This window comes from Heterocephalus glaber, unplaced genomic scaffold (genome assembly GCF_053883595.1).
Source record: "Heterocephalus glaber isolate CG9 unplaced genomic scaffold, H.glaber_assembly_v1.0 deba00001773, whole genome shotgun sequence".
In the NCBI taxonomy this organism is placed as follows: Eukaryota; Metazoa; Chordata; class Mammalia; order Rodentia; family Bathyergidae; genus Heterocephalus; species Heterocephalus glaber.
In genome coordinates, this window is record NW_028258463.1 from 6,608,255 (window position 1) to 6,623,581 (window position 15,327).

The 15,327-nt window shown below is 61.1% G+C and overlaps 1 protein-coding gene across 1 annotated transcript; it reads right to left on the reverse strand.

Annotated features, from left to right (window-relative positions):
* Positions 1–2,317: 2,317 nt before the first annotated feature.
* Positions 2,318–14,260, reverse strand: Xylt2 (xylosyltransferase 2). Its single transcript, XM_004859683.3, has 11 exons — positions 14,050–14,260; positions 8,743–9,235; positions 8,346–8,521; positions 7,737–7,939; positions 7,328–7,408; positions 6,709–6,925; positions 6,452–6,628; positions 6,018–6,280; positions 5,535–5,730; positions 4,639–4,972; positions 2,318–3,319 (listed from the first exon to the last, which is right to left on the reverse strand). Exons 1-11 carry the CDS (start codon positions 14,182–14,184, stop codon positions 2,997–2,999), a joined length of 2,598 nt encoding a protein of 865 aa, XP_004859740.1. The 5' UTR covers positions 14,185–14,260; the 3' UTR covers positions 2,318–2,996.
* Positions 14,261–15,327: the final 1,067 nt, after the last annotated feature.

Below are 15,327 nucleotides of genomic sequence, written 5' to 3' on the forward strand. Positions count from 1 at the left end.
TGAGCTGTTCTCCAGCACCAGGTTTGACCTAATGCCCTGCAGCAGCCCTTGCTTCTGCGTGCCTGGCAGCCACGAGGTTTCTGCCACCTTGGGAAGGGGAGGTAGGAACAGGTGTGGCCCCTGCTGGACCTGCCAGCTAGCCAGGGGAGCCCCAGTTCACCCAGAGCCCTGTACTTCCCCAGCCCGACTGTCCACCTACACTTCCCATTGGCCCAGGAAACTGGGCTCTGGGTGCCAACCGCCCATCCTCTTGGCTCCTACTTCTGATGGAACCATGGTGTCCAAGGTCACCCTGGAAACTGGGCACAAGGGCCACAAAATACAAAAGCCTTTCTGCCAGGCTCTCCTCCTCCCTCCCAAGCAAGTATTGTGCAGCTCCAGGCCCAGCCTGCCTGAGCCTGCTCCCCATCGCTCGCCCTGTCCCGCTGGGCCCTGCCTGTCAGGAGAGGACTTCAAAGAGGCCTCAAAAGCCCAAGCTTCCAGGCTCTGCTAGCCCTGCAGAAAGCTGGGCGGGGACCATGATCAGGGATGAACTTGAACAGAAGATGGGCCAGAAGGGCCTCACCCTGAAGTAGGGAGGAGGCCTGGAGCATTGCCTGGACCGTAGAACTCCTAACTTCTGCCCTCCTCTCTCGAGGGCTGCTGGATCGCCATCTCAGACCAATTAAATCAGAGTCCTCAGGATCATTATGTGCTGAGCTAAAAAAGAATGCAAACTCCAGCTGGGGTAGGGTTGGGGGTGATGCACACCTGTAATCCCAGCACTCTGGTAGCCCAAGGCAGCATTGAAAAATTCAGTGCAGCCTGCACAACTTAGTGATTTAGTGAGACCCAGTCTCAAAAACTAAGTCTGGGAATGTAGCTCAGTGCAAAGCACCTAGAATCAACCCTCAATACACCCAAAACAAAACAAAACTCAGCTAGGTGTGCTGACACGTTCCTGTGATCCCAGCACTCAAGTGGCTGAGGCAGGAGGGTTGCTGAGATCCTGGTTACACGATGAGTTTGAGCCCAGCCCGGACTACATAGTAAGGCCCTGTCTCAGGGACGTAGCTCAGTGGTGCCACGCCTAACAAGTGCAAGGTCCTGAGTTCGAACCCTGGTACGGGGAACCGTGGTGCTAGCCTGACACAGCACAGCTCTGGCCTGGTGAACCCAGGGAGCAGGCTAACTCTTCTGCTGTTTACTGCCTGTGCCTACAGTGCACCTTAGGAATGTAACTTTTCTCACTGACCTGAGAGTTGAGGCTGGGAAACAAGACCAAATCACAACATTCTGGAGAACTAGAGCACAACTTCAGTTCCCTAAAATAGGAGTGAGGAGGAGGAGTCATCTGCACCTTTGCACCTCAACCTGTGCCGTCAGCCTTCCTGGTTACCTGTCCACGCCCTAAGGAGAGCATGTCAGTGCAGTGAGTGCAGTGGATCTGGGGCCTCCTGCGGCCACCACTGAATAGCTCACTCTGACCTTGGGCCGCACTTCACAGTGTAGGCCGCAGCTTCCCGAGCTGGTGCAGGAAGATACTAAAAGGGCCTGTCTGCAGGCTTCTGAGGATTGAGCATGGCGGCAAGATCAGCAGGGCTAACCGGTGGTCAGGAGCGCCCTCTCCTGGCAGCCCTGGCAGGAACAGTGAACAGTGTGGCTGGCTGAGGGTGAATAGAGGTCTGGCAGCCGCCTCTCCTTCTCTCCTGCTCCACGTATGTGAGATGTGAAGGACTGAAGCTGAGCTCTTTGACCTGGCCCTTCCAGACCCTAGGGGAGTGGCCAGGGACCCAAGCCCTTCTCCTGGCCTTCAAAGGACAAGCTCCCAGGGTAACTGGCAGGCCCTGGCTGGGACCTGCTCTGTTCTTGCTGCCTCCTAAGGCAGGGCTTTGGCAGGGAGTGGGAACAATGAGGGCTTCTGGGATGGGCCAGGGCATGCTGGGTCAGGGCTCTCAAGAAACGCATGCCTGCCTGTGATCTCAGCACTTGGGAGGTGGAGGCAGGAGTGTGACCGTGAATTTGTGGTCAGCCTGGGGTACTTAGTGAATTCAAGGCCAGTCACATAGTGAGACCCTGCCTCAAAAAAGAGAAAAGCCGGGGATTTAGCTCAGTGGTTTTGCCGCCTGCTGCGCAAGCGCAAGTACCTGAGTTCGATCCCCGGCACCAAAAAAAAAAAAACAAAGAAAAAGAGGGCTGTGGCTACAGATGTTTCTCCAGCCCCCTGGCTGTGGGCTGGACCCCTGCTATCAAGGAGTAAGACCATGGCCCTGGGGAGCAGCAGCTGAGACTTGCGGAAGGCCCTGGGAACACGCGGAAGGAAAGAGACAGGCTGGCATAGAGAGATAGAGCTATATTTCTTCTGTTGCATATTTCAGACTTCACACAGCTTCAGGCACAGTCAGCTCTGGGTTCTTCTGAGCGCCTGGCGGTCCTCAGCCAGGCCACTACTGAGGTTGCCCCTGCACCGGAGTGAGTGCATGGGGCCCTGTCTTGCCATTGCAGGCAGGGTGTGTGGGAGGCCCCAGAGCCAGCCCCACCCCTGCTCTAGGCTCCCCTGGCTACCGGGGAGAGGCTGTCCCGGGGCCCAGCTCCACAGTGGCCCACATCACCTGTTCTGCTGGCCTCAGAGCCTCAGCTGTGAGCACCACAGCCCGGGAGAGCGAGGCACAGGGCTCAGCAGGCCCTGCTTGCTCACCACAACATGGCCCACTTCCTGGGGCTGCTGCCAGCCCTATTGCACATCTCTTGTTTCTACTTCCTCCCCCACCACCCATTTTATATTTTAAAAAGTACAAACTAGAGGTGGGGGAGGCAGAGCCAGGCGGGAATGCTGGAGCCCTTCTCTGGTCCCGCCCCTCCAGTCCCTAGCAGAGCCGACTTCACTGTGTCTCCGGGCTCTTGGTGACTGAAATTGGGGACTGCCTGGGCCTCCTGGCCTCACCGGTGGGCGGGACATGCTCCATCATCCGTAAGGTGCAATTCCCGGTCCTCCGGGCACGCTGGCTGGGGCCCTGCTACCTGAGTCGCCCGTCTGCTTTGACAGGCCCCAGCTCTGACTTGGGGTCGGGGGACAGGGAGCTCCAGCTGGTCAGTCTGCAGGGTTCCAGGGAGGGGCAGGCTGAGGGGCCCATGGCACACAGTCCGGCCACAGACCAGAAGCTGCTCAGTTCCCCATCTGTCCAGGCCTCCAGCGCAGGCCCTGTGAGTTCTGCACGCCTCCGGGTGGCCTCCTCTGCAGGCTCTGGCTGGGGCAGGTTCAGGATGCCGCTCAGGCCTTGGAAGCTCTGCTCCGTGTACTCATTGTGGGGCGGGCCTGCGTGCAGCCAGCTGGCATCGTCTGGGGGTGCAGAGCTGGCAGTGAGCATGGCCACGGACCCCACTCCAGTGCCCATCTCGTCCCTCCCAGAGTCCATATTGCAGCGGGGCCTTGGGCTTGGTACAAGAGCAACTGTATAAAACCAAGGCAGTAACCCCTGATTTCCCAAGTTTAGGACTAAGTCAAACAGTGTACTCAAATTACTTTAGAAAGTAAGAAACAACTGGGTTTGTGTCATCCACACCCCTTCTTGTCCCTTGTCAGTGGCTCCCAGAGGCTCAGAAGCCTTCCTTCCTGTCACCCTTGCATCCACTTCCCCTCTATCCTCTGTCTCCCTCATGCAGACACCTGCTGACCTTCTTTGTTTGAGACAGGGTCTGTGTATTCCAGGCTGGCCTTGAACTCACTGTGTAGCCCAGGCTGGCCTCGAACTTGCAGCAATCCTCCTGCCACAGCCTCCTGAGTACTGGAATTATAGGTGTGTGCCATCACCATGCCTAGTGGCACCTGCCAACTTTTTTCCCTCAGCTCAGAACATGCACTGCCTCTGTCCTTGAGGCCCAGCCCAGTCCCTGCCTGCTGAGCCGCCTCTCCTCTTCCCTCTGGGGTCTCCTCCCCTGGACTGAGTCCCAGGTACCCTGGGGACCCAGCTTACCTGCCCTGGGTCTGCCCAGCCCCCCGCACACCCATGCTACTCCTGCTCTTACGCACCCTCTTGAGAGAGGACATGGCGGGGGAGGAAGCACACCCCACACCCACCACTCTTACCTCTCATCCCCAGAACCCCACGGGCTGCCCCTGGCAGAACCTGCCCAGCCCTGGCTGTTCCGCCTGCTCCCTTGGCTCAGCCTGGGGGACTGGGATGGTCACTCACATTTGCTGTCCCAGGACTATGGAGCTTGGGGACCTAGAGGCTCAAGTCAGGCTCTGCTGTGGGGGGGCCACATACAGAGCAGCAGACAGAGCCAGAGCTTGAGGCGGACACAGAGACTGGACAGGATGTAGGACAAGGGTGGAGAAAGCAGCTCTGGTTCCCAGTGACACCTGACACGGCTGTGGGTCCCAGGGAGGGGCACGTTCTTCTATCATCTCTCTATTTTCACTCGAGCTGCTGGGGTGGGGTGTGCCCCATGCACCGCCCCCAGTGCACACGTAAGGAGATGGTGCTCAGGAAGGCCAAGGAGTTGCCACATCCCAGAGCCTGGTCTGCCAGGCTCGCGTGCGCCCCTTCCCCATGCCCACACAGGCCCTCCTAGGACAGGCTGGCTGCCTGTGGCCATCTCCCTAGCAGATCCTATCCTGCCCGGCTCCTGGGCATCCTTTGGGCCCGAGATCCTTACCTTTCCTGAGAGGTAGTTTGCGGTTGAAGGTCAAGGGCAGCACGAGGAAGCGGGTCTCACCCAGGGGCTCCCAGAACTGCAGCAGCCGTACGGTCCAGGCTCCCGGCCGCAGGGGCCGGCTGAGCGGGGGCTTATACTGGGTGACCTCAGTCTCCGAGTCCACGGTGATATCATACGATGTGGCCACCACATAAGCTGGGTCAATCCAGACCACAGTGGCTGTGAGGTTGGGGCCCCGGGCCCAGCGCTGCATGGCCACAGGCTCGTCCAGCGGTCCCAGCAGCCCCCCAAAGTTCCGGAAGAGACGCTCTTTGGGGTCCCACTCAGTGCCAACCTGCAGGGAGGCAGGCAGCTGGGCAGGTGCCTGGGAAAAATGTCCTCTCTACTCTGATGCTGCCTCTCACTGCCACGTCAGGCCAGTCACTGCCTCTCTCTGGGCCTCAGTGTCCCCATCTGTAAGATGAAGGGGTCAGACGGGTACTCCAATCTCTCGACCTTGACATCTGCTCTGGGCTTCCATCCTGACTGCTGTGCTGTGGGGCCGGCAGGGAGCCCATCCCAGTGGGAAGCCCCAGCTTCCAGGAGGACCCTGAGGGGACCCCCTCAATGTGTAACCCTAGGGCCCCTCTGGCACGTCCCAGTCCCGGTGGAAGAATTCCTGGGGTGTGGAAGACTGGGCTTGTGTTCAACAGAACTGACAACTCCCTATGGGGGAAGGGCTCCTTGGTGTGAGCAAGCCAGGTGACACAGGTGCTGTCACTGGGAAAGAGCGGTCCAGGGAACCCGGCCCACACAGGCCTGATGGAATCCTGACCCCTCCCTTGGCGTCTGTCCCTCTCCCCACTCCCTGGGTCTTGCTGGGGGTAAGGAGGAAGCAAGGGGGGGACCTGTCCCACCTCTACACTCTGGAGCCTGCTGGCCTGGTCACTGCGCCCCAACAGCTTCAGCGACCCCTGGGGCATCAGCCACATCTCAAGCGTCTCTGCCGGCCCCTGGGCTGAGGGCTGCACCGCCTGCGTCACCAGGTAGCCCTGGAAATGGTCGTCATAGAAATACAGGTGCACGCTGGACGGCAAACCCCTGGGCTCAAACCTAAGAGGGTTCCAGCAGGGAGAAAGGGAGATGCCATGAGCAACCTGGCTTGGCCTGGACTCTGGGGCGGGGCGTCACTGGGAGTCCCATTCCCGGGCACTTCCGGGTCCCACGTCTCACGCCCCACGGCACCTACATCCCTGGCTCTTGCCTTTCATTACTTTTTTCTTACATTTTTCCCTGCCTCAGACTGGGGCCTCACTGTGGGCAGTTGCTGTCTCTTTCTGATCACCCCCAACATGGCACCACACCCTGACGGCCTGTTGTATGTGGAGAGGGCATCTCACCTGCAGAGCGGGGCGGCCGGTGGGGGTGCGGCAGTGGCGGCGTGGCGCAGGCCAAGGCGGGCGAAAGCGGTGTAGGCGGTGAGCAGGATGTCACTGAGCCCACCCGGGCCATCGGCCACATGGTAGGTGTTCTCCCAGTAGGCCTTGAGGGCTGGCGTGCCCGAGGGGTAGCTGCCATACAGGTGGAAGTCCAAGATCTCCAGAACCTCCTGGTTCACGGTGGACTCAAACTTCCGGGCGAAGAAGGTGGGCCTGGAGACCTGCTGCAGGGGGGAAGGCGAGGAAGGTGAGGGCTGCAGGGGCCACAGAGATCAGCTCCTGGGGCTGCTGCTGCTGCAGCACTCCAGGCCCAGACCCAAGGGTGCTCCAGGTAGAGCCCCTCCTGCCTCTCCAACCCTGAAAGCTTGGGGAAAAGCTGGGGCCCCGGGAAAAACCTGCAGCCGCAGGAAGTCCTGGGGCTTGAAGTCGTTGGGGGAGCAGCCGCACCAGTCCACGATGTGCTTGTACTGGCACTTGCAGCCCAGCTTGCGGTTCCAGTTGGTGACCCGCAGGTTGTTGTCCACCAGGCTCTCGCAGGCAGGGCTGTTCTCCAGCACCGTGTGGAAGAAGGACTGGGGTGGCAGGGGTGGCAGGGTGAGCCTCTGCCAGCCCAGACACACCCTCCCCAGCCCGTTCCCACCCACTCGCCCACCTCGGCTGGGAGCAGTGTGTATGTGTAGAACTGGCGGAGCTGGGCCACCAGTGGGTCGTCCGTGTACACCACATACTCCACGAAGCTACGTGTCAGCACGAACCAGTCGGAGCCGCCGTCCACCACGATGCCCACTGGGATCTGCCGCTCGCCCAGGCGCCACATGTGCGAGTCACACTCATGGAAAAGACGGTCCAGACCCTGCTTCTTGATGAACCTGGGGGTGCAGAGGGGGTGGCTGAGGGTCCTGCAGGGTAGGGTCCAAGCTTGTGCATCCACCTGGCAACCAGTACACTATCTATGGGTGCTTGGGAGGCTCTTTTTTCTCGGCTGTGGTACTAGGGATCAAACCCAGGGTCTCATGCATGCCAGGCGAGCGCTCTACCACCAAGCTATAGTGTCAGCCCTCTTACTTTCAGACAGGCTCTCACTAAGTTGCCAGTCTGGCCTGGAACTTGAGATCTTCCTGCCTGAGCCTCCTGAGTAGCTCGGATCAGAGGTGTGGACTACCATGCTTGGCTGGTTTAGAGGTTTTGTACCACAGGGGTGGGGCCACTGAATCCCCCTTTTGTGGAAATGATGGCAACAAGACACCAGGGCCTCTGCTTACTTCCCTCACCTGGAGTTGTCCCGGCCATGTGACTTGAGGAAGTTCTTGTCCCGGTTTTTGGATAAGAATGCCACTAGCTCTTCATTGGTCCTGGCGAGGGAAGCAGGTACTCAAGTCTCGCTCCTGCTTGTACCGCCTGCACCCCCTGACCCTCCGTTCTCATTGAGAGCTCTCTGGCCAGGTTCCCCGTCCCAGCTGGTGCTCTGAGTGGGGGACCCTAGGGAGGACCCCACCCTTCCCCCACCCCTCGTCCCAGCATCTAAGGGCAGAGGCCTCTGGCTCATCCTCATCCCTGTGTCCTCAGTCCCAGTCCCTGCTACAGGGCTGGGGCAGGGGGCCCATGTCTGGGCCATGGGGACCCAGAGTGAGGCGGGGAAGCACACACAGCCTCCCCCACTCCCGTTCAGAGCCCCCCCACCTGGTTGGGTAGTCGGTGGCGCTGAGGTTGATGAAGAAGTCCCAGGTCCAGCCAGGGACCTCCAGCAGGTCCCGCATGCTGCGCAGGTACATCCTCAAGAGGCTGGCGCCACCCCAGATGGTGACCATGCGCCAGGGCGTCACGCGCACATTCTCATACTGCTGCGCCAGTGCCATCACCTCACGGTGCAGGTAGTTGGAGCGCTGGGGAAAGGGGACACTCAGTGGGTATAGCCAGGCCCCGGAGTATGAGCCCCCACCTCCACCCGGGGACAGAGTACAAGTGACATGGAGTGGGGAGAGCAAAGGGCAGGGCTCTGGCTCCCAACGGTCTATGCCACCTTGTTTATTTATTCTTCGGGTGTTTTGAGACAGGGTCTCACTATGTGGCCCAGGCTGGCCTTGAACTTATGGCGATCCTCCTGCCGCAGCCTCCTGAGTGCTGGGAGTACAGGTGTGTGCTACCATGCCTGGCCTGGCTGTGCCACCTTGTGCAGGACACCTTGGTTTCCCTCTCTCTAAACTGCCTGAGCCAGGGCAGAGATCTGTCTGTGACCTTTGTAGTCTCCGCTTTGCTCAACCCCGCTCCCTGGCCTCCTTGCTGCAGTACCTGGTCCACGTGGATGTAAAAGAAGTGCCGCTCATGGTACACGGCCTTCAGGAGGCGCTTCAGCTGGCGGACAGCGCGGCCATGCACCACTAGCATGTAGGCGATGCGCACCGGGGGGCCGTCCATGGGTGGCTGCGCCCGGATCTCCTCCCACTGGATGCCAGGACTCATCTTGCCTGAGCACAGGGAACGGGGCAGGGTGAGGCCCAGCCCAGGTTGCAGGGCTGGGCAACAGGAAGAGGGGAAAAAGAAGCCAGACCTGGAGCCAGGGTCCCTGCTCCCCCTTTGTCCCTTACACACGTAGTGCAAACTCTGGCGTGGAGAAGGTGGTGAGGACCCGGGCCACACGACTGCCCCACCCAAGCCTGGGAAGGAGCTGGGCGCCCAGGTCCCTCACCTGCCAGCTGGCAGTGCCGGGGCACAGTCTCGGGCATGAGGCTCCCAGCCTGGTGCAGGCACACCACGTTGGCGATCTCCTGCTGGCACTGCTTGGTGCTGGCTCGGGCCAGCGCAGACAGCGCGTCCTTGCCTACGATCTCACACTTTGGGGTGAAGCCATTGTCCGTGGGCTGGGGGGCGCCCTCCACGCTCCCCGTATCCCCATGTGGCGGGAAGCCGGCGGCCCCCACCAGTGCCTCCCCAGCTGCTGCCCCGCTCAGGTTCTGGCGGCCTGGGGGCTCCGGGGTTGGGGCTGGCGGGACCCGGCGGCTGGCTCGGTGCCGGCTGGTGACTGTCCGGACCACCTTGGCCACAGGCACGCCCAGGCTCTCCGCTCGGCCCCGCCAGCGCCCATGCCTTCTGCCCGTGCTGCCTCGCCGCCCGGCCGAGCTGTCTGTGTCCTTGGAGCCTTCACCAGGGTCCAGTGGCCGCGGCTTCCTCTGTCTTCCTTTCTGTAAAAGACATGGAGGTCACCGGGCAGCCACTCAGCTCCTCTTCCTCCCACCTTTCACCTGCAAGCTCTGCACAGGCGCCCAGACCAGCAGGTAGAGACTCCTCAAACCCACAGCACCCCATCACACCCAGCGTCCCCTGGCTCCAGATCATAGGGCAGTCTGCACTCGGCTTCTCTTTGCGCTCTGCACTGCGCTACCACTGTCTTCCAGCACATGTAAAAAATCAGTGCTCAGGGCCAGGGATTTAGCTCAGTGGTTTTGTCGCCTGCCTAGCAAGCTCAAGGACCCCAGTTCGATCCCTGGTACCAAAAAAAAAAAAAAAAATCAGCGCCCACTTAGGTCCCAGAAGGGTGCATGGACCCCGCAGAGGACACCAGAGCCTACCTAAGACCTACCACTTCCACTGGGGACTGGCTGGGAAGTCCCTCAAAGCCTCTGACTTCCGACTGCACCCAGGACACTCTCTGGACTGGAGTTCTCTGTGGGCTGTGATACGGGTGCAGCGGAGGGAGGGGTTTCACCAGGAAGCGGGCACAGAGGTGAAGCCTGCAACCTGCTGTGGTTTCTGTCTAGAGCCCAGCCCTCTAGTCAGCACGGCCCCTCACATCCAGCCAGCGGCAGAACCTGCCCCACTCCTTGCCCTGTCCGGCTCTACTCTCGGTCCCCAGGGTCCCTCCCCATCAGAGCCACAGCATTCCTGTCAGCACTCAGCCCCCACCACACCCACCTTCTCGTGCCCCTCCAGCCCACCTGGCCCTGCCCAGACACCTGCAGCCCTCTTTGCCCCTTCTCTTTGCCCACACGGTCTCTGCCACCTACCCGCTGGGTTTAATACATAATACAATTTTTTTTGGGGGGGGGTACTGGGGATCAAACTCGGGTCCTTGCACTTGCGCAGCAGGCAGCAAAACCACTGAGCTAAATCCCTGGCCCCTACCCGCTGGGTTTAGACTGCAGGTTTTCCTCGTTCTCTGCCTCACAGCACTTACACCTCTCTTCCCCCACCATGTATTCATGTTGTTCTGTGTCTGTTCTTTCACGTGATTTTCCCCCAATACTGAGGACTGACTTCACACTTAAGTCAAATCCCCAGGCCTTTTCGAGACAGGGTCTTGCTAAGTTGCTAAAATGCCCTGGGTAGGATGCAATTTTCGATCCTCCTGCTTCAGCCTCCTGCCTCCACCTCCCAGGGGGCTGGGATTACAGGTGTGTGCTACCATTTCTGGCCCTCACATGATTTTTTGTTTGGTTTGTGTGGTTTTGGTTTCTTGAGACAAGGTATCACTTTGTAGCCCAGGCTGGCCTCCTCAGCGATCCTCCTGCCTCAGCCTCCCAAGTGTTGGGATTACAACTGTAATCCACACCTGGATTTCCTCACATGACTGTAAAGTCCAGGGAAGCAGCACTTTTGCTGTTTTGTTCACTGACATATTTCAAGAGCACAAGAGAGTCTGGGCAATTGCGGGCACTTAATGAGGAAAGAATGAATGAATGAAAAGGTTTTAGTATAGACTCAACTGCAATAAATGGTGCCATCCTTTTTATTATAATTACTGGAAGGAGAGAAAGAAACAGGAAATGCAGTCAAGAGACTCTGAGCCGAGCCCCTCAGATATCTTGGGCTCCCTGCTCCTCAGCTCCCTAGGCCCTTCTGCCCCTCCTCCACCTGCACACGGTGCAAAGCTGGTGGCTGCTTGCAAGGCAAAGCTCCCCCACGCCATGGCACCTGGGCCCTGGGTCCAGCTTCCAGCCATCCCTTTGTGGTCTTGAGAGGTGTGTGATGTGGGCTGGGGTGTCCGTCCCCAGCTGTGAGGAGGCAGCAGACCCTGCTCTGTGCCCACTCTGGGGAGGGCACCGTGGGCCAGGCAGTCCCACTGAGGTGGTGACATCTGACCAGCCATTCAGCAAGGTGAGAAAGATTCCTGAGAGCGGCTGGGAGAAGAAGGGAGGTATGGGCCAGCGTCAGGAAGCTGGGCAGGACGGCAGGGCACAGGGCCAGGCTGGCTGTGGTGGGGCACAGGATGTGGGAGGCGGGCAGGCCGGTGACCTGCAATGCAGCAGAAGCTGGCTGACCCTGAGAAGGACAGTCCCAGAGGAGGCCAGGGGACCAAGAGGCAGTGTGGAGCAGCCTCTAGAGGCCCTGATGGAAGCCAGCCCCATGTCCCCTCCCAGGCTTCTGTCCCTAGAGGAGCCTGCCTGGTAGCCTCTGAGATCAGGGACCCCTCTGATCACTAAGGGTGGGAACCAGTCCTCCAGTCTGTAGCATCCTGGCCTCACCACCCCCTTGTCCCCACTGAGCCATCTAAAGCCTCTGCCACCTCTGGGCTCCAGCATCCCTGAATCCTGAGCCAGAGAGACAGCGAGCAGAAACGCTCCCCCAGCCCCACTCCTGGGCTGCTCGGACTGCATTTAGAACACGAAGTGTGAAAGTGCCTGAGAAGGCTCTGAAAACCACCAAGTGGCTCTTAGGAGGCGGCGATCATCCCAGGTACGCACCCTTGCCCTGCCATTAAGTGCGCAGCATAAATGCACTCTGGCTGGGGAAGGTACTCGAGCAGCATGTAGGATAGACCCCAGCCCCCAGCCATCCCACACCGTGTTGGGGACAGTGCCACGCCCTCTCGCCCACTCAGCCCATGCTCCACAGGGCCTCTGGTCACTCTCCTGCCCATCTCTTCCTCCAGGAGGCCCTGCCCACCTCCAATCTAAACCAGCCCGTCTGCCTCGCCCTGTACACTGTCTGCCCGTGAGGGCCGGCACCAACTCATCTATTCTTTATTTTTAATTAATTAATTTATTTTGAGTGGTACTGGGGATTGAACCCAGGGTTTCCCCACTGAGCTACATCCCCAGCCCTTTTCAATTTTTTTATATTGAGACAGGATCTCACTAAGCCACTAAATTGCCCAGGCTGGGCTTGAACCTGAGGTCCTCCTGCCTCAGCCCCCAGAATGCTGGGATTCCAGGCCTGCACCACCATGCGCTTCTACTTGCTATTTCTCTGTGTCCAGTACTGTATTAGCACAGTGCCTGGAGTCGCTAGGACCAGGCTGGGTGAAAGGCTGAATGGAGCCCCTCCTCACTGTGCGGATAGCTCAGCACAATGCCAGGACCCCTGCCAGAGCCACAGCCGTCCCTTCCCCCACCAGGAAGGTGCTGGGGGGGTGAGGCATAAGACATCCGCAGGGACACCTGAGCGGTGGCTCCTGCTTGTAGAGCTGCACTGGCTTCTGGCAGTCTGCTCAGCAGTAGAGCTGGGACTGGACGGTGAAGACGGGCACGCCATTTCACCGCTCACTGTCTCAGCGCTGCCTGGCAACCCCAGAGTCTAAGCAGGTGCCCACGAGGGGGCCAGGCACAGGTGGCAGGCAGGTCTGCACAACCTCTAGGTCACTGGAGTGCTTTCTCCACCCCAGCCCAGGGTTCCTCTGTGAGCTTCAGCCCAGAAGCTGGAAGCCCCAACTTCTCCACCCCAGGCTGTGGGCAGGGGAGCACCTACCTCAGCCCATGTGGAGGCTCGAAGCCCCACAAGCCATCTCTCCTGAGCGGGCCCTCCCAGAGTGGTCACACCCTCTGCTCAGTCACTCCCGGCGTCACAGGGCTCCCCAACTCCATCCTAGAACATCCCATCTGCTCAAAGCCACTTCTTGCATGGGACCTGAAATTTCTTCGTCTTCCTCCTACTTATAGCTCCCCGAAGAACAGCAGAACAAGTTCATTCCCTCCAGAAGTCAGCCGGCCGGCCTCCCAGGCCGATCTGCAGCTCCTTTTGGGGTTACGGACTCCTGCGACTATTCCTGCTCCCCTCACTGTCGCAGCACTGTCTCGTTCCTCCAAAAAGTCAAGAGGGCGGCTCTCTTCCCAGCCCCACCCAGGCCTTTCACACTCTGGGGATGCAGGAAGCCGAAGGGACAGGGGGGATCCCTGGCCTCCACCTGGTCAAGTGGAGATGCCCAAGAGGCCCTGGCAAGCAGAACCTCTGACCCGGAACTGGGGGCACCAGAACAAGCGCGTAGGAGCAGGAACCCTGCCCTCTGGCACGGCTGAGGGCCCTGCTGTGACCCTTCCAGGATGGCCCCACATCCGGCCCGCCCCTCCCTAGCCGCCCTGCTGATGCTCTGGGCCTCCAGGTGATGGCACAGCAGCCAAGAGTGCGGAAGATCCTTGGACAGGGACCGGGGACTCTGCTGAACCAGCTGCTACTGTCCCCACTGCTGCTGTCCCCTTTCCTTAGAGCTTGGGGCTCCCTCTCCGATCCTGACAGTCCCAAGGCCAACTCCTCGGTGCTTCTCCCTCCCTGGCCCCCGGTAGTGAAAGCCACACCTTGCAGACGCTCCAGTGTTCCCCGCCGGCACTGCCGTTCCCTCACTCCCAGTGCACACCTTGTCACAGGCCCTGATTCCAGCCCTGAGCTCCACTTCCCCGCGGGGCGCGGGTTCCGGGGTCCCTGGGCCCCACGCCTCCGCCCCCTCCCAACTTCAGAAAGTTTGGCCCGGGGCGCCCACCTCCGCGCAGGCTCCAGCCCAGGCCCTCGCCCCGCGCCTGACCTTCAGCGCCCCCGGCCAGAGACCACCCCGCCGCCACGGCTACTCGCGCCCGGTCCCCAGCGCGCCCGCGCCGGGCCTCAGGGTCACAAGCCGCCCCCGCGCAGCCCAAACCCGTCCAGGACAGGGCGCGGGGCCGGAACCCCGCTCCGGGCCGCCCACGCCCGCCGCACCCGGCCCGAGCCCCCCCCCCCGGCCGGGCCCCGCAGCCGCGCCAGGACCCCGCGCGCCCCCGCCCGGCCTGCCCGCCGCCCGCCGGCGCGGCACCTCGCCCGACTCGTCCTCCTCCAGGCCACTGAAGCTCCACACCACCAGGCCCTGCAGCAGCAGGATGGCCAGCGCGGTGGCGATCGCCAGCTTGTAGCGCCGCACCAGCTTCTGCACCCGCGCGCTCGCCACCATTTTCCTGCCCGGGACGCGGGGCGCGCGCCCAGCCCTGCAACCCGGCCGCGGGCGCGCGGGCGCGGGCGCGCGGGGTCGAGCCCCTCCGCCCGGGGAGGTGGAGGAAGGGGCGGGGCACCAAGCGGCACGCCTCGCCTTCTGGGCGGGGGCGGGGCCCGGGCCTCTGGTCGCCTGGGGCGGGGCCCGGGGCGGGGCCTGGAGCGCGGATCCTTACGCGCAGTCTCCCTGGCCTGGGCCACCTCCGGTGCGGACACGCGAGTGCGCGTCTCCCTGACAGCAGTCCCGTTGCGGGGGGTGCAGAGGGTCTGCTGCCTCGCCTGGTGCCAAGGGGCGTGGGGGGCTCAGCCCGAAAGACGACACGACGAGCTCTGGGTCCCCGGGAAGCGCGGCGGGAGAGGTTGTGCGGGACCCCGCCGAGGGCGAAGCCCACAGCTGCGCCGGCTCTGTCTCTGCTCTCCAGATCCCAGGCCTCTGCTGGAGCCGCGGCCCCCAAACTCTAGGCTACACCGCCGGAGCCCTGGGGGACTGGGCAGAGCCGACCTGCCGTCCCCACCCGGGAAGCGGGCCGGGGTGGGGATCAGGATTGCGCGGTTTCCCGGGCGCTGGAGTTGCGAGCCTGGGACACACGAGGGAGCCGGGAGCCCTCAGTGCGCGCTCCGTCTCTGCCGGCCCTGCGACTCGGCGTCTGCTCCCAGCGCCCTGCGGTCCGCCCCTGCTCGCCTCTTAGGTGTTGGAAAGGAGCCCGGGACGCGCAACTTCGGTCACCCGGTGGCCGATCCTAACGCGTCCCGGAGTCCAGCACGGTCAGGTTCAGTTTAGGATTAGCACCAAATACAAGCGACCTCGCCTGAGCCTAGCGGGAGGTGGGGGGCAGTCCCCACCAAAGAAGGCGGACAGAGATGGCAAAACCAAGATGGAAGATTTAAAACGAAGACTGGCCAGGCGTGGTGGTGCACGCTGGGTAATCCCAGCACGTGGGAGGCTGAGGCAGGAGGATCACCCAGAGTTTGAGGCCACCGTGAGATCCTGTCTCAAATGGTAACAATAGTAATAATAATAATACATTTAAAAAAGTATTTCTTTCTCTTCCTTTATTCTATCGACCTGACTGGCTTCCTTCCTAGTTTCCTTCTTTCCACCTTT